The 19045-nt window shown below is 40.4% G+C and overlaps 1 protein-coding gene across 4 annotated transcripts in view; it reads left to right on the forward strand.

Annotated features, from left to right (window-relative positions):
- Positions 1-19045, forward strand: part of NNT (nicotinamide nucleotide transhydrogenase) — a 96263-nt gene that overhangs the window by 28333 nt on the left and 48885 nt on the right. For all 4 annotated transcript variants that reach the window (XM_061189239.1, XM_061189235.1, XM_061189238.1 and 1 more), the window contains one exon: positions 2287-2474. In XM_061189239.1, coding sequence (XP_061045222.1) covers positions 2287-2474 — 188 coding nt within the window. The remainder of the gene's footprint in view (positions 1-2286; positions 2475-19045) is intronic.

The following is a 19045-nucleotide window of genomic DNA, read 5'->3' on the forward strand; positions in this document are numbered from 1 at the left end:
AACTCATTGCCTAGCGATATTATATGGGTGTGATTTTCTAAATTCTTTCAGACAATAACTAGGAAATTCCACTCATTGCCTATTGTCTCTATTACAAAGTTTATAAAGTCTTTACTTTCCTTTTTTGGTGTGTATTCCAAAAAGCTTTATTTGCAAAAACAATTGGCTGGTCAAGAGCTTTAGTTTTCAGATACCTGTACTAAATGCTTACTCTCTTCCAGGCATTGTGCTCTATGCTTTATTTGTTCTTTATTGTAAGTATATGAAATAGGAATAAATAACCCTATTTTACATAATGTTAAAAGAAATATAAATCAGTTTAATAACTTATCCAGTTTACTTTCTTTCTGATTATAAAAATGCTTATTTTCCCAATTCAGAAAAATATAAAAAAGTACAAAAAGTGAAAATAAAATACCCTACAACCCTGCTAGAGATAACTATTAACATTTTAGTATATGTTCCCTTTTCTACACATTAATTAAAAATGTAATTTTACTAATAGTACTATTTAACTTACTTTTTTACTTTTTTTTAACTTAGCAGTAGATCATGAAGCTCTTTACTTATCTGCAAATATATTTAATGGCTGCACAAGATTCATTGTATAGAAATACAGTGACTTGGGGCTTCCCTGGTGGCGCAGTGATTAAGAGTCCGCCTGCCAATGCAGGGGACATGGGTTTGATCCATGTCCGGGAAGATCCCACATGCTGCGGAGCAACTAAGCCCGTGCGCCACAACTACTGAGCCTGCGCTCTAGAGCCCGTGAGCCACAACTACTGAGCCCACGTGCCACAACTACTGAAGCCAGCACACTCTAGGGCCCACATGCCGCAACTAGTGAGCCTGCGTGCTGCCACTACTGAAGCCCGCATGCCTAGAGCCCGTGCTCCACAACAAGAGAAGCCACTGCAATGAGGAGCCCGCGCACTGCAACGAAGAGTAACCCCCGCTCGCCACAACCAGAGAAAGCCCGCGCGCAGCAATGAAGACCCAACGCAGCCAAAAATAAATAATTAATTTAAAAAATAGACATTTCTAAAACTTTTTAAACCTGTATCCCTTTGGATAACACCAACTCAAATTGGCCTAAACTATAAGAAAATGTGTTATCTCTCTGAAGTGAAAATCCATGGAAAGGACTCCCTTTTCACACTAGAGGCAGCCGCTGGTCGGTGCCATCCAGGACGAGGTTCCTTCTGTCTCTCCTCTCTGCTGTCCTCAGCTCTGGCTGATTCCCCCTGTGGTCACAAGTTGACCTCCGCAGGCAATTTGGGTTACAAGCTTCCTTGTTCAAGTCAGCAGAAACGGAGAGAAGCTCTTGTTCATCCATGCCTTACCTTTTCTGCCCTGCCTTCTGTATCCTACCTTTGTGTCTGCTCCCCGACCATGACAGTTGCCAGGGGACTGATGGGCTCAGTCCACTGTTTCCCAGACTTCCCTTACGGCAAGAATTACCTACAGCTCTTGCTGAAAATAGAGCTCCTGCCCCCTCCGCTGGAGATTGTAATTCAGTGGGTCTCGGAAGGGGCCTGGGAATTTGAATTTTTAACAAGTGCCTGGAGCGATTGTCGTCGTTAGGGAGGTTTGGGATTCACTGTAGTGGGGTGGATGTTGGTGAGTTAAACACTGTCCGCCACAGAGCTGAGAGCTTTGTTGGCTCTGGTTTCCCAACTAGTAGACAGAACTTGGCTAGCATTTATTTATTTATTTTTAAACTGAATGTATTTTTACATAAGTTAAATGTGTTGGCTCTTCACATTTTGCCGTTTATGCCATTTATAGATCGCTTTTCTCAAACACAATTTAATGAGGACTAGGGGCAAAAATCACTTTGTAACAATATTTCTAAGTAAAAGAGTCATTTATGTGGGAAAAGTCCCCGTTAAGTCAGAACATGTACAAGTGAAAACCTCAACTTGAGTGATTTGAATGATGTCAAATCTGAATGTAGGTCAGATTTCACATCATCAACAGTGGGACCACTGTCAAGAAGCTCAGGTAATTGATGACTGGAGTTGGCAGTAGTGAAATTCCTTTTGTAACTTAACTAAGTAAGAGTTGGAATTTCCTATAGTTTTTTTTTTTTCCAGAAAAAAATATTATCATAAAGTTGTTCCCTGCCTTTAGAAAAAAATTCAAACCGTCTGGTCAGAGACCTCAAAAGAAAGTTTCTACTTTTGAATATGTAGAGTTTTCTTAAAAATGTGTATGTAAATGATGATCTTGATTTCTGTATTAAGGACCTGAAATAACCACTGCTTTCCCTTCAATAATCACCAGGGCCGCAGCTTTGGAGCAGTTCAAGTCTCTGGGTGCTGAGCCCTTAGAGGTGGCCTTGAAGGAATCTGGTGAGGGACAAGGAGGATATGCAAAGGAGATGTCCAAAGAGTTCATTGAGGCCGAAATGAAGCTATTTGCTCAGCAGTGCAAGGAGGTGGATATCCTTATCAGCACAGCACTTATTCCAGGTGTGTCATTACGTCAGTGGTTATCGATAAAGCACTTTTACTAATGATACTTCAAAATGAGGGTGAATAATTGTTTAACGTTTGCATTTCTTTAAGTAAAGATTGATTTACTTTCTAGAGAATGAGAAGGCACATGAAAGGCAGAAAAGACAAAATCACTGTGGCCCCTGCACAAAAAACGGTCATTAATAATTCGTATATTTTCTTCCAGTCTTTTTTTCTGTGTATTGTTATCTATGTTCATAGATCATATCCTGTGTACAGTATTATATTTGTAAGCAGTTTGCTTTGTTTACACCCTTGATAATTGTTTTTTAATTTATTTCTGTTCTCTTTGTTAAGGTCCTACATTTCTATTGTAGGAAATCCAAACAGCACTGAAAAATATGAAGGAAAACACAGATTGGAAGTTCTACCAGAGTGACCATTATTAATATATATTTTTAAAAATTTATTTATTATTTTTTAAATTTTATTTATTTATTTATTTATCTTTGGCTGTGTTGGGTCTTCCTTGCTGCGCGTGGGCTTTCTCTAGCTGCGGCGAGCCGGGGCTACTCTTCGTTGTGGTCCGCGGGCTTCTCATTGCGGTGGCTTCTCTTATTGCGGAACACAGGCTCTAGGCACGCAGGCTTCAGTAGTTGTGACTTGTGGGCTCCAGAGAGCAGGCTCAGTAGTTGTGGTGCACAGGCTTAGTTGCTCCGCAGCATGTGGGATCTTCCCGGACCAGGGCTCGACCCGTGTCCCCTGTATTGGCAGGCGGATTCTTAACCACTGCACCACCAGGGAAGTCCCATTATTAATATTTTGATGATCATTTTTTTATACATGAGAAAGAGAGGGGGACTTTGTGTGTGTGTATATATATTTATGGAATTTCCCATATATATTTTTTACTAAAGGTTATGATACTTTGTTACTTTGTAATTACTTCCTTTGGCTTGTTTGGTCTTTGCAATCAAATCATGAGCTCTTTGATGGCAGGAATTACTTTTTAGTCCTTTACAACATGCTCTTCTGAAGAATAGATGCTTGATGTCGAACCAGCCAGCATTTATTAATCAGTAATAAACAGTAAACAGTAGCTTGATCTAGCAAGACTTGGGAGTGAAGAAACTCTCTACCTTTTATATTTCTATCTCCTCTCCTGTCCTTTGCTTCTGTTATTGAATAATGACTACCATGCTGACTCTAATTTTTTTACCTTTCTAAAAGAAAGTGGGCCAGATAATGAGAACTTACAGGGTTCAGGTTACTTGTGTTCGATCCTCCTAAAGGAGCCTTGCTTTCTCTAGGGGACCGTGGAAAATTAGGAGAAGCTGCTTTGTCATGAGGTTCTGGGAAAGGAGAAGTTCTCTTCTGGCACCCCCTTCCCGCAATCTGGCTAATATACACCCAAGGGCAGGAAGCTGATTGGCAGCATATCTGTGAGCTTGAGGGGGAAAACGTGCCTCTCAGGCGCTTCTTTTTGTCCTCTGTTTACGCACATGATACCCAACAGGTGAGCTGTTCTCTCCAGACATCCCCATCCCACCGGAGCTGGCTAGATGAAGCAGACAGCGGGAGAGTGACATGGGCTCAGCCCATAGAAGAATCTGTGTGTGTGGAAATGAGGCTGGGGTTGGTTACTGGAGGTGGGTGCAGATCAGACAAGGCAGGGGCCACAGGTGGTGTTTGTGAAATCTGCCAGCGACAGTAGGACTCATGAACAGGTGGTGGCAGGAGAGCACTTCGGGATTCATCCTTTCCTTTTGTGGCGGTGGCTTCTGGCTCAGCTGTTGCAGGTGGCTTTGAAGGAAGGATGGGGTGGCTTTTGCTGTAGCCAGCATTCGACCTTTGAAAGGTAGTTGCCTTTTGGGGAGATGAGTTGGGAACTGACTGTATGTAACAAGTGGCCAGCAGAGGGTGCTAAAGCATTTACTCATGCAGTAAATGATGAAGCCCTGAAGCTAGTAGTTTTAAATCATTCTCTTTATAAAGAACTGAGTAGATCCACAGACATAGAAAACAAACTTAGGGTTACCAAAGGGGAAAAGAGTAGAGGGATAAATTAGGAGTTTTGGATTAACATATACACACTACTGTATATAAAATAGATAACCAACAAGGACTTACTGTATAGCACAGGGAACTCTACTCAGTGTTTTGTAATAACCTATGAGGGAAAAAGTCTGAAAAAAAAATCTATATCTATATATCTATATATAAAAACTGAATCACTTTGCTCTACACCTGAAACTAACACAACCTTGTAAATCAACTAAACTTCAATAAAAAAATAAAATAATAAGAAAAAGAAAAAATAAAGTATATGTCACTAGGTTAAAAAAAAGAACTGAGTATACTTTGGATATAGTATATAGAATTATTATTGATGGTAAATCTTTAAGTTATAGAACTCAAGACTTCTTATATAAAACATATATGGACTTTTAGGACCTACCCCCCATAGTATCTTTTTTTTTTTTTTTTGAACAAAAAAAGGGCATGTGAACAGTTGACTAAACTTTAACCTCTTATTTTTTATAAGTAGTTTACAGTAAGTGTACCTTAGCAGCAGTTCAAATTATATGATAGTGTTAAAGAGGACTTGTTGAAGAAGTTTTACCAGTCTGTTCTGCTGAGCCTTTCCCGTTTTCAGCCTTTTCTGAAGCCATCTGGTCAAAGCACTTTAAACTTGCACAAAGTCCCTGACCAGTGGATTGACCCAGAGTTCACACTCACAAGGCTGGTCTGAAAAGCACCTTTCTGTTACTTTTGTGGTAAGCCCCCCAAAAGAGAAAAGCTAATTTGAATATAATAAGGAAGAAGATGATCTTTCTAAAGATCTTTCATATCCCTAGGGGACTGAAACCTGAAAACCTGTGAGCATTAAAAAAAAAAAAAAAAGATTGAAAAGATTATATAAAGGTACACATGCCCTTTGAAAAACAGTGTCCTTGGCATTGTACCCTTACTGGTGTTTGTCCTGAGCCTTTGCATGGGTCACCTGATGGTGTGTCTTGCTCCTGAAAGACTCCTGGAGCAGAAGTTGTTCTAAAGTTTTCGTTGAGTGGATCCAAAGAGGATTAAGTTAAATGTCAGAAGTTCTCCAAGTTGCGATTCCTTAGATCGAGATCCTCATGGCTGTACTGAAGACCTGGTGTGGATAAGAACACTGAGAGAGGAACATGGGCAATGAGCTCGCTTCAGGTAGCAATCCTGTGGAGTTGGTAAATTTTCATTCCTCCTAGGCACACGTCAGTCAGTGGGCTTGGACACACAAAAACGTTGTACTTATGAGGATCGTAGGTAAAATGGAAGGTTTCTGTAGCTAGCTACTTATTATGCTGCCTGGTATCTTGTACCATTGTCTAGACCCCCTCAATTGGGTTGGGCGATGGATGCAGGGCTAGCATTTCACTTAGTGCAGGTAACTTCAAGAGAGGGCCTAGGGGACAGTCTCATTTTGTGGTGCTGTGCCCACGAGGGAAAGCTCCCAACCTTCCTCTCCAGCTCCGTGACCTTTCGGGTTACCACTAAAAAGTTCGGCAGCCCCCCTCTCTGATAACGTTCAGGCTGTGCTCATAATCTTTTCCAGTAAACCTTTTGAGACACAGGAGATTTTTTTCAGCATTCTTATTGTTCTGAAACCCTTTTAGAGAGACTTTTCGTAGACTTGGAATGTTTAATCAGGAAGAAACTGAATCAGGTTGAAAATCTGATTCGTAAATTAGGGATTATAGCGGTGGGGTGAGGAGGAATCACAGTGGTTTAGACTGTGTGTTAGGCAAATTTTGCCTAAATTCCTGTGAGAATTAGGAGTACTGTGGGGCACACGCTAAATCTGCCCTGACGGAGACAACTTTCTCCATTTAGAACCTTTCCTGATGACGCCTAATTAAAAATCATAAGCATCATGGGGTCATCTGGCTTTCCTGCTCTCCCCTTCCCCCCCTCAGGTCCTGCCCTCATTTCGTAATTGAACCATAGCTACTGGAAAGCCTGGGGTTTTGTTTAGTAATGACAGTAACTTGGACCACTCAGGTTCCCAGCATCATTAGGTAAAGGCATCTAAAGTCCTCAGGATTGGACCACCTCCCCTCCCTCCCCACCCCACCCTTACCTGTGCTCTAAATTTTGCACCCTTTGGTACGGTATTTCTTGCCTTTCAGTTACTAGTCCTGATTGAGCTTTTGGACCTCATTTGAAACTCATTTCTTGCTCTCTGGGCCCGATTTCAGTCACGAGCGCTGCTATTATCTCCACAAGGAGGCCAAGGACTTTCAGGCCTTGCACATATTGTTCCTTCTCTTTGGAATGCTGTCCCTGCCCTTCCCTGCCTTTTTTTTTTTTTTTTTTTAACATCTTTATTGGAGTATAATTGCTTTACAATGGTGTGTTAGTTTCTGCTTTATAACAAAGTGAATCAGTTATACATATACATATGTTCCCATATCTCTTCCCTCTTGCGTCTCCCTCCCTCCCACCCTCCCTATCCCACCCCTCTAGGTGGTCACAAAGCACCGAGCTGATCTCCCTGTGCTATTTGCCTGCTTCCCGCTAGCTATCTATTTTACATTTACTTATAGTATATATAAGCCCATGCCACTCTCTCACTTCGTCCCAGCTTACCCTTCCCCCTCCCCATGTCCTCAAGTCCATTCTCTAGTAGGTCTGTGTCTTTATTCCCCACCTTTTGAAGTCCTACTGAGCTCAGCAGTTTCTCCAGAGTTCCTGCCGTCTCCTGCTCCGTAGTAAACACTCTTTTTTCTGCATTCATAGCATCTGCCCGTGCCTCAAATTCCAGTAGTTCTCAGTCTCACTGCCCTTTAGTTGCCCTGGCTCATTTCTGCCACGAGGGTGCCTACCAGGGAGCCTTGTGCACAGCTGTGGCTCAGCACATGTTCCTGAGCTAATGTGGGTTCCTTCCTTAGTTCTCAGTTGGTACAATCCCTTTTATTTTTCTGGTGCTATCCAAGGAAAGAAAGAACACTCTTGGATAGGAATACTGCAGAGGCTAATTTAAGACTGGGAAGCTAGCTTTCTTAAATTTTCAAAAGTAGGACACTTGCCACGTTTGCAGTTTGAGGTGTTGAGCTAGGCCTCTCAGGAGATAGAATTAGGAAGTAGTGGGAAGGTCTGTTCAGGAGTTAGAAAGTGTCCTATCAGCCAGGAGGGAAGATATTCATTGCTTGATTATAAATTATGATCCCTTAGGCCATATATCCTTGGACCTCTTTTTAGGTATGAACCAGATGAGGGTAACAGTCCTTTTTATTTTTATCTATATCAGATAGGGTCTGTAGTATACACCCATCAAAGGAGCTTTGTGGCAATTTTGCATGACTCTGGAGAATTGGGAGGGGGTGTTTTCCCTTGATATACAAGGGCCGTACACATGTGAGACCAAACCTGGGGGATCTCACAGGCTCCTGGAAAATCAACATTGGTTCTCCATTGGATGCTGCCTGTCTCTTTGAAGCCATCTTTCATATGGAGTAGAAATATAGTACAAAAGTGCAACTTTCCATAGTAATTTTCACACTTGTTCTTTTAGGCAAGAGAATAATTGATACAGCAGTATACTCTTCGTTTGTGAAATTCCGCAAAGATAATATTGTTTTGATGACTACACAAGGTCTTTCCCTAAAGTAAAGCTTTATTTTTCAGATTGTTCCTTTCATTCTGTAAACATTGTGGTCTTACAGGACAGTGATAGATCAGGGATTTTCAACTTTTTTTGAATTATTTAACTTTCTTTTACTGACTAATCTGATTCATCTACCATCCTCTCCTCCTTTAAATGCATTGTATGATTGTATGGAATTTTGTAATATTTCTTTTTTTTTTAATTTAAATTATTTATTTTTGGCTGCATTGGGTCTTCGTTGCTGCACGTGGGCTTTCTCTAGTTGCAGTGAGCGGGGGCTACTCTTCATTGTGCGCGGGCTTCTCATTGCGGTGGCTTCTCTTGTTGTGGAGCACGGGCTCTAGGCGTGTGGGCTTCAGTAGTTGTGGCACATAGGCTCAGTAGTTGTGGCTCATGGGCTCTAGAGCACAGGCTCAGTAGTTGTGGCACACGGGCTTAGTTGCTCCGCGGCATGTGGGATCTTCCCGGACCAGGGATCGAACCCTTGTCCTCTGCATTGGCAGGCGGATTCTCAACCACTGTGCCATCAGGGAAGCCCCTGTAATATTTCTTGTACAGAGTTTCATTTGTTTTGAGAATTTTGAAGGACAGAGAAAAATACTTAAATGTTGCAACATCAAGGGTTGGTAACCACAGGCTGTCTATACACCTCTTGGTAGCTTTCAACAGAGACAGGGCAACTTGTCATCAAGAGGAAGATGCCAAAACTGTGGAGTTTTCCATCGTCATTTATCAATCTTGACTATTTAGAGTGTGTTTGAGCACATTTAGTGAGTGACTGGGCCAAATTTAACAAATGTCCTGGTAGGAAGATTTATGGCACAGAATTATCTTCTGGTTTGGTCTGTTATTTCTCCCAAAGCATGTTGCAAGATTGGAAAGCACTGTGCTTCCCTCCGTGACAGTCCCTGAGTTGAAAAGGATTGGGAGGCTGAGGCTGTCCTGTCTCTGGTGAAACAGCACCCGATAGAGTTACAGCTACAACCAGCACTTTCCACCATGGGCATTTCTGTTCTTCCTTCTTTCCACTTTCTCTGTACTTTCTTATGTCTCAGTATTAGTTAGGATGGTCTAGCTGCTAAAACAAATTCATCCAAAAGCTCAGACATTATAGAAATTTACTTCTTGCTCAGTTAACAGTAATAAGTGGTTGACACATTGGAGGGCAGCTCTCCTTCAGGTGGTCCTCTGGGGATTCAGGTACAGCAATGTTGTCATCATCGTTATGAGGCTGTGAAGGTCACTCAGGGCACTGTCTCTGTCCCAGCCGGCTAGAAGCAAAGGGCCATGGAGGAGTGTGCATGGGATGCCCAGAAGTGGCACACACCACCCCTGCTCACATTTCTTTAGCTAAAGACCTAGTCACATGGCCAAACCTAACTATGAAAGAGTCTGGGAATTGTTGTCTAACTGTGCCCCCAGGAATAAGAGAACATTGTATTAGTTTGCTAAGGGTGCCGTAACAAAATCTCACAGACTGGGGAGCTTAAACGACAGAAATTTATTTTCTCACAGTCTGGAGCCTAGAAGTCCAAGATCAAGGTGTTGGCAGGTTTGGTTTCTTTTGAGGCTTCTCTCCTGGGCTTGTAGAGGGCCTCCTCTTGCTGTGTCCTCACATGGTCTTGGTGTCTTTTTTGTGTCCACATTTTCTCTTGTTTTAAGGATACCAGTCAGATTGGATTAGGGCCCACCCTGATGGCCTCATTTAATGTAATCATCTCTTTAAAGACTCTATTTCCAAATATAGTCGTATTCTGAGTTACCGGGGGTTAGGGTTTCAACATGTGAATTTTTCTGGGGACACAATTCAGCCCATAACAAATGTGGATTTTGGTGAGGAGCTAAAAGCTTCTTTCCTCTTCCCCAGTTTTTAATTTTATCTGCTTATGTTTAATCCATTCATTGGCAATCAGATCATGGATTTAGAACCAGGTAGAGTAGATTCAAATTCCAGTTCCACTGCTTGACAACTGTGGCTCTCCGAACCTCAGATTCCTCATTGCTGAAAAGGAAGTAAACCTTTTTATCTTGCAGAGTTGTTTTGAGGACTACATGAAGAAAAAAGCCCAGTGTAGGGCCTGGCACATAGAGCATTAGCATAATCGCCTTTCTTCCATTGGTGATGCCTGGTCTTGCAAATGGTATCCGGACTGAAAAGCTTATTGACTGTTGCAATAGAAAGTCCAGACATTCTTGAGCATTATGTGGCATGTCAAAGATGTTCTCTGAAATCATCAGGCTTATGGACATACTCATGAAGTTACAAAAGCATTGCCATTAGATGGCAATCTAGCATGGATTTCACTGTGGAAAACCATGGCTTAACTTGCTTTTTATCTGACTTTTCTGAAGATATCCATTTCATTAAGGCTTTTTTGTCAATCTCGTTCTGACCTAAGTTTTTTTTTTTTTAATTTTATTTACTTATTTTTGGTTACGTTGGGTCTTCGTTGCTGCGCACGGGCTTTCTCTAGTTGCGGTGAGCAGGGGCTACTCTTCGTTGCGGTGCATGTGTTCTCATTGTGGTGGCTTCTCTTGTGGCAGAGCACAGGCTCTAGGCGTGTGGGCTTCAGTAGTTGTGGCACGTGGGCTCAGTAGCTGTGGCTCGCTGGCTCTAGAGCGCAGGCTCAGTCGTTGTGGCGCACGGGCTTAGTTGCTCCGTGGCATGTGGGATCTTCCTGGACCAGGGATCGAACCCGTGTCTCCTGCATTGGCAGGCGGATTCTTTTTTTTTTTTTTTTTTAAATCTGAGAATCGGGTCCTAGACTTAATTAGTATGTTGCAGAGCAGTTTTAAATTTATTTATTTATTTATTTTTGGCTGTGTTGGGTCTTCGTTTCTGTGCGAGGGCTTTCTCTAGTTGTGGCAAGCGGGGGCCACTCTTCATCGCGGTGCGCGGGCCTCTCACTATCGCGGCCTCTCTTGTTGCAGAGCACAGGCTCCAGACGCGCAGGCTCAGTAATCGTGGCTTACGGGCCTAGTTGCTCCGCGGCATGTGGGATCTTCCCAGACCAGGGCTCGAACCCGTGTCCCCTGCATTGGCAGGCAGATTCTCAACCACTGCGCCACCAGGGACGCCCCCGGCAGGCGGATTCTTAACCACTGCACCACCAGGGAAGGCCCCTGACCTACGTTTTCTGACATAGAAAATGAAATAAACGGCATTATTTCTCTTTCAAAAAATATCCTCCTAATTATTTTATAAACAAATGTATAATAAATATTCATTAATTTTTTAGGGATTGGTAGCTAATGTACATCTAAACATGTATTGGAGGGAAGACAAAGTATGTTATAATTTATATAAGAATATTATTTAATGTATTGTATATAATATATAATATATATTATATAATATATATGTTTCCTTTTTATGCTACCATTTAGGTTTGGTAGGTTGTTTTCCTTTTTTTGAGAATTCCCATAGCTTATGAAGCCATGGTAAAGCCTTGACTGATTTTGAGTTTTATCTATACAGAATTTTGCAGCTATGACAGGTCAATTATTGAGGTAATCCTCAAAAAATTTTTATAAATGTGTTCTTTAATTATTAGGTAAAGGCTTGTTTTCAGGTTTCTTCTTTAAATAGATCTTTAAGGATTTCTCTTATCTGCTAAAACATGCTGTTGACTAATCATATTTCCTATGTATTACATTTAGAAATATCTCAAGGCATCCAATTTGTAACAGTCAAGTTTTTGCCACCTGGCTTTCTCTCTGGTTCCTTATACAAATAATTAATTAAGCAGAGAAAATTTTCATCTAGTTCCAGGAATAGAACTCACATGTAAAGCTTGACTGGTTAAGCTTGGGTCAGAATCTCTTTATGTTCATGAACAAAGCTATCTGTAGCCTCTCTAGTGATAACAGAGATGGAGGGATTGTATCCGTGTGTTGCTCTGTGCACCACAGGGCTGGCAGAATCAGAGACTTATTAGATCAGTGGGTCAAATGTTCAGCAGTTTTTTGCCACATCCAATCTATTACATAACCAATTATCTTTTTTTCATATGTATACATATATGTATAAAAAGCCTTTTGTCCTTATCTGTAACATTTTTATAGTTTAAGACTCAATATTTTGGACTTCCCTGGTGGCGCAGTTAAGAATCCGCCTGCCAACGCAGGGGACACAGGTTCGAGCCCTGATCCGGGAAGATCCCACATGCTGCGGAGCAACTAAGCCCGTGTACTACAACTACTGAGCCTGCGCTCTAGAGCCCATGAGCCACAGCTACTGAGCCCACATGACACAACTACTGAAGCCCGTGCGCCTAGAGCCCGTGCTCCGCAACAAGAGAAGCCACCGCAATGAGAAGCTCATGCACCGCAACGAAGAGTAGTCCCCGCTCACCGCAACTAGAGAAAGCCCTCGTGCAGCAAACAAGACCCAACACAACCATAAAGAAAGAAAGAAAGAAAGAAGTAGACTATCATAAAGAATAGGAATGTGTTAAAAAAGAAAAGACTCAATATTTTAACCCCATCTATGATTTTGTAATTCCAAAAGAGCCTTTGGTGTGTATCGATTAGGGTGCCTTTGGCTGCCAGAAGCAGAAATTCCAAAACAGTCTGCCTTAAACAAGAAAGGAGATTTGCTGGGTTGCGTAGCTGAAGGAAGCTAGTTATAGCTGGATAGGTGTGCGTCGGGACCCTGCTGTGCCGCTTTGTCCTCTTTTAGCTCCGCCCTCTCTGAGTTGGTTTCATCCTCAGGAGCAGAGGCAGGCCTCCACTGTGCGCAGCACACATCCAGAGGGCAAGGCAAGCCGTTCTGATGGCTCCCTCTTGAAGAGCAAGGGAACTTCTTTTTCACAAGCCCTTAGCACACTTTCCCTCATTCTTATTGGCCTTGACTGGGTTACATCCCCACTTCTGAACCAATCCATGTAGGCAGGGCAATGAGATGCCCCTCAGCTTACGCCTGGATTTCTGAACTGGTCTTCAGTAGGTGCTGAGATTACCCTTAGGCCAGCCAGGCCTGCCTCTGGAGTAGTTTCAGGTCATTTCTCCTGAAGCTTATGGACTGTGTGGAGAAAATGGAAATCAGAGTAGTGACAAGAGGATGCTGGATAAACTCTAGTGCTCAGTATAAAATTGTATGCTTAGAATGACATTTCTTAATGTATAAATACTAAAGTTCAGAACATTTTTACATGCTCTGTTTTGCATGTAGTCAATATATAGTATTGTGTTGCATTAAAAATTATCCTTTTATTTATAGTACTTGTTCATGAGAAATCTATTTTGGTTTGGAGACATATATTCTATAATTTATATTATTAATCTCTTTACTACTATACTGTTAAATATACCATGTTCTTGTTAAAGCAGAAAGTTTTTCTTTTTGCTTTGTTTTTATAAATTTATTTATTTATTTATTTATTTTTGGCTGCGTTGGGTCTTCGTTGCTGCGTGCGGGCTTTCTCTAGTTGTGGCGAGCGGGGGCTACTCTGCGTTGCGGTGCACATGCTTCTCATTGCGGTGGCTTCTCTTGTTGCGGAGCACGGGCTGTAGGTGCACGGGCTTCAGTAGTTGTGGCACGTAGGCTCAGTAGTTGTGGCTCGTGGGCTCTAGAGCACAGGCTCAGTAGTTGTAGCACACAGGCTTAGTTGCTCCGTGGCATGTGGGATCTTCCCGGACCAGGGCTCGAACCCGTGTCCCCTGAACTGGCAGGCAGATTCTTAGCCACTGCGCCACCAGGGAAGCCCAGAAAGTTTTTCTTGAGCCTGCTTAATTTGATGCCTTACAGGCCAGGAAGTTAGGAATTTCCCCATCTGATTAAATGCCATTGAATAATTCCAGTAAATAATGCTAAATGCTCTTTGGAATTATTATAAAATTTTGTGGTAAGCCTTTTTCATCTTGGTGTCTTGTTGTTCTTAATATTTTTAGTGGTTTCCTATTTTTCTTTCTTTCCTTCTTCCTTCCTTCCTTTCTTTCTTTCTTTCTTTCTTTTTTGTGTGTGTGATTAAAGTTGTTTGTGAGGGCTTGAATCTTTTTCCAGTAAGATAGAATCTGAGATATTGATTTCAGATGATCATGTTAGGCCTGATTTATTCAGAGAGATATAATATATTGCAAAACTTTCCAGTAAATCTTTAGCTGTTGAGATTTAGTCTAAGCCAAATCTCTCTTTTTTAATTTACTGTTGTAGAGAGGCCAGTGGTATATTCTTTTGCCGCATAGTGAAAAGTTGTTAAAGCTATTTTTAGAAAACTAATTTTTTTCTAGAAATTTTTGAATTTACTACTTTAAAAACTGCATCTTAGTATTCGTTTAATGAGAAAACATGAGTATGAAAAGATACTATGAATTCAATCACATTTCAGAATAACTTTGTGTGAATCACAGCCATACATACGTACGTCTAGAAGCAGTGCACATGTGTGAGGCATTTTTTTCTGTCTATTGTCAGTTCTCGGTGCACACAGAGATTCAAGGTTGCCTTACACTAATCTATGGCACCTCTACTCACCCCAAATAATGGCCATCCCAAGCCATCCAATTGGGAAACTCTATAATTAAAACTTTTAGATGAGTGCTATAAATATCTCAGCTATTCTCCTAATAAAAATGTTCACTACTCTTTGAATGCAACCTCTTTCAGTCCTAAACTATTAGACCTTAGAGCTGTAAGTAAAGCTTTCCTTCCCCATCTAGCCTGCACATGGTAGGCACGAAGTTATTACTTGAATCAATGAATGGATGAATACTTGAATGATGACTGTGAGTGAATGATGTCCTACCATTGTCTTGGCAAAAGTATGGAAGTAAACTCCCAATGGGGAGGGAACTGAGTAATCTTACCAGGAACTTAATGTCCATGAACCATAAGGAACCAAGAAATATTTCATGAAGTTGAACATCTTTCACCCACAGTTTGTATTGTGCCAGGAAATATATTAAAATTTTTTTTTTCTCCTTGTTAATTTTTTCAATCATAGTGATTTTGGGAGGAGGGTGGTTTGAAGAGATGTAACAGTCTTGGTTTTTTTGTATATCTCATCTTTTGCAGATAAATGATAAAATTAACAGAAATGAGCAGTCAAAAGGGGAAAGCCCAATTGTGCCTCTAAAAAAATACCTCTTATCTGCCTTCTTTTATTAACTCTTCTGCCTTCTACAGTCCTGTCTTGAAACACCTGATATGCTCATTTGATCTTTTATCCTTGTGTCTAGGATCTGCCCAGGGCTGTTACTGGGATAATTATGGGACATCTCTATATGGGACATCTCTAATTAAACATTGGATATATTCTTTTCTATGTTATATATTATAAAAAAATCTGTGCACATCTTCCTGCCTGTTATCCATCCTTAGTTATGTTTCTGTCTCCCTGTGTAAGTGTTTGGATTCACTCTTTGAAAGGCTGTCCTAACTGTATAGCTTCCTTTGCTGTAGCAGGGAGGGCAGAGGATTTTGAGTTCAGTGTTTTCAATTGGTAAGTTAACAGACTGGTTAAGGGCATTTCTAAGTTATTTTAATTCTTCTAGTGCAACTCTTTAATCTCTGTCCTCAGCTTAAAGGGGGAAACTTTAAAACTTTATGCTTTATCTGTTTATTTTTATAAAAATAGTATGTGACTTTTGTTGGAAATGCAGTAAAGTACAAAGTAGAAAATAAAGATCATTTGTGATCCTCCTACTCAGTGAAAAATACTCTTAACATTTTACCATTTTCTTTCAGCCTTTTTTCCATGCATTTTTATCATGTTAGATGAAGATAAAATATCTTTCTTACTCTCTCCACTTAATATTATTATATCATAAGTTTTCTCCCTTAACATAATAAGTCATTAAGAACTCTTCGCAAATATATTTTAATGGTTTTGTGGAATTTTCTTGTTTGAATGTACTGTATTTTATTTAACTGTTCTCCCAAAGTTAGCCTTTTCATTTATTTCCAGTTTTTGTCAATTAAAAATAATGTTCTAACATTTTTTTTCTGCTTTATTCTTGTATCTGTATTTTCATTTATTTCCCCAGGATTAATCAAACCTTAGAAATAGAATTACTGGATGGATGAATATCAATATTTTTGGCCTGTTGATACACACTTGATCTACTATGCTTTGCTGAAAGATTATACAGTTCATAATTTCATTAGCAGATTTTCCAGCTAATTGTTTCATTTCAGCAGTATTTGGATTTTGTTGACTCTTTCAGTTTGAGGGCAAAAATGTTTCTCACCCTTTGTACTCACATTTCTTTCAGTCTTACTGAGGGTAAACTTTTTTCATTTGGTTGTTACCATTCTCTTTGAGTTGGCCATTTGTATTTGCTGTTCATTTATCAGTTAGTATCTTAGTGTTTTGTTTTTATTTAAATTTCTGTGAGCTTTTTATTATATTAATTTTTTGTCATGTTTATGTTTTTTTTGAGGATAGTAATACATACCTTTTTCATATTTAAGTCTATTGACGTTTTCCTTTGTAATTTTTCCCATTGCTGTAAATTTAGGAAGTACTTTTCAATCCAAAGACAGGAGAGAGATTCACCAAGGTTTTCCTTTTTTTCTTTTCTTTATGGGTTGATTCTTTTCTTTTATAATTAATTCTGACCTATAGAGTTCAGAGTTTAGTTTGAAGTAAGATATTAGGCTTGGGTAGTTTTTTTCCGCCAAAACCTAACTAATCATCTTATTCCTTTTGTTCCTTCCATTTTGTGATGCCACACTTACCTTACATTTTTATCATAGAAGGCCATCAGGGTAAGATAGTATTTTGAAATTTCCTTCTCAGTCTTTCCCTCCCTTGACCTAATCTTTTGAGGATTTGCTCATTTGGAACTTTTACGTGCTACTCTGCTCCTCTTTTGGCTCCCTTTCTTCCCCTCTTCTGTTTTTAATTTGCATTTCTGCACTTTTCAGAATTTTCATAAAATTAAGCCACATGTGAGTTCTTAAAGGCAGCTGCACTGTTATATTCATCATTGTATTCCCTGTAGCCCTTATTGAATTTTTAAAAGTATAACATTAAAACAAGCTCTTTTAGAACACTTGGGAGATAAGAAAAAGCACAAAGAAGGAAATAAATTATTCCTAGTCTTACTACTCAAAGACGTCCTGATATTGTTAAACATTATACTCTATAGAATTTGCTAGGAACTATATAGTATATGTAATATTTTGTGTGTGTGTGTCTGTGTATCTATATACGCGCGCACACACACACACACATATACTTGAAACATTCATATATATGTATATATAAATTTTTTTTTACTGAATGGGAACATCCTATACATACTGTTTTGTTGTATGTTTTTTTTTACTTGTAATAATTCCGTGTCTTTTAAACATTCCTCTATAACTTAAGTATACTTTTTTAACATACCCTCCAGTTATTTGGCTATGTACTAAGTAAAATACTCTTACGTGAAAGAAAATGCTATCCTTTCAAAAGTGGTTGAATTTCAGAGTGATACTATGGACGGAACACCTGTTATCTCTGTTATGACACAAATGTGTGTGTGTGTGTGTGTGTGTGTGTATTTAAAGTTGTGTCAGCCACTGAAAAATTGTTTTGTGAAGGTTGAATAAGTAAAATCAAAGAAGAGAAATAGGTGGTACATCAGATGTTTGCTAGGGAGCCTAAATGGTTTTGGCCACTTGACATCTTAAATTATTTATTTATTTTTTAATTTATGGCTGTGTTGGGTCTTTGTTTCTGTGCGAAGGCTTTTCTCTAGTTGCGGCAAGTGGGGGCCACTCTTCATCGCGGTGCGCGGGCCTCTCACTATCGCGGCCTCTCTTGTTGCGGAGAACAGGCTCCAGACGCGCAGGCTCAGTAGTTGTGGCTCACGGACCTAGTTGCTCCGCGGCATGTGGGATCTTCCCAGACCAGGGCTCGAACCCGTGTCCTCTGCATTGGCAGGCGGACTCTCAACCACTGCGCTACCAGGGAAGCCCCTTGACGTCTTATAAAGTGGGCAGCATTACAGATTCAGGGTCTGATCTGTAGCTATAGATATCTCAGAAGGAAGAAGTAATCCAGAATTTCTAGGGCAGGAGAGATTAGTTCGATGCCAAATCAAATTTGTGAGGTTGATGGTCATAAAGTTGGTGTGGTTAGAATTCAAAGGGTTTGCACCTGGATCCAAATTGGTTCTAGCCAAAAGAGTAGCTTAAGGCACGTCGATGTAAGACTGGAGGGTACAAGTAAGGTGGGAGGAAAGGCTGTGACAAACGAGAGTCTGGTTAATAAAGAAGAGGCTCTGGACAAGGGGTGGGGGTGGGTGGTGATGACAGTAAATACCTGGAAAGTACAGGTTAGCCCTTTAAATTTGCCACTTTATGTGGATGCAACCACGTCACCCAGAGCTTTAAATCACTGCAGTGCTGGTCAGCATGACCTTTATTTTGGGACGAGTCCTCAGATGTATGTTGTTTGCATCCCCAAATTCTCATGCTTGAGTAAAGTTTAAGTATTCAAGATACCTTTAGTGGACTACAGTGCGGGAGGGTAGAGGAAAGGAATACGTAATTCCAGAGAATTTTGAGAAGTGGCGAAACTACCAGGACTAAAGGGTGTTGTCTTTGGGAAAAGATCTCCTCATTCTTGCTCTTTTTCATGGAGACTCAGAAGAGAGAACCAGAGCTTCTCTAACAAACCATTGTGGCTGGAGCAGAAGGTCCAGTGGGGTAGGAGTGAGAAGAAATGCTAAGAAAAGTGCTTCAGCCCGGGGAGAAAGGCCTTCGGTTAATAGGAGGCTTAGGAGTTGGACTTGATCTTGGAAGTCTAAGGTTTGCATTGAGAAAGGAGGTACACCCACATGTATCTTTACAACTTTTTTTTTTCACATGTGCTACAAAAAAAGGTTATTTTTCTTTTTTGAATCACATATATTCCAGTCAAGTAGATTGAAAAGCAGATTATTATCATGCAAATTTTACTTTGAATTGATTTCCATTTATAAAACTGACAGTGCTTTTACTAAA

Source organism: Eubalaena glacialis, chromosome 4 (genome assembly GCF_028564815.1).
Source record: "Eubalaena glacialis isolate mEubGla1 chromosome 4, mEubGla1.1.hap2.+ XY, whole genome shotgun sequence".
In the NCBI taxonomy this organism is placed as follows: domain Eukaryota; kingdom Metazoa; phylum Chordata; class Mammalia; order Artiodactyla; family Balaenidae; genus Eubalaena; species Eubalaena glacialis.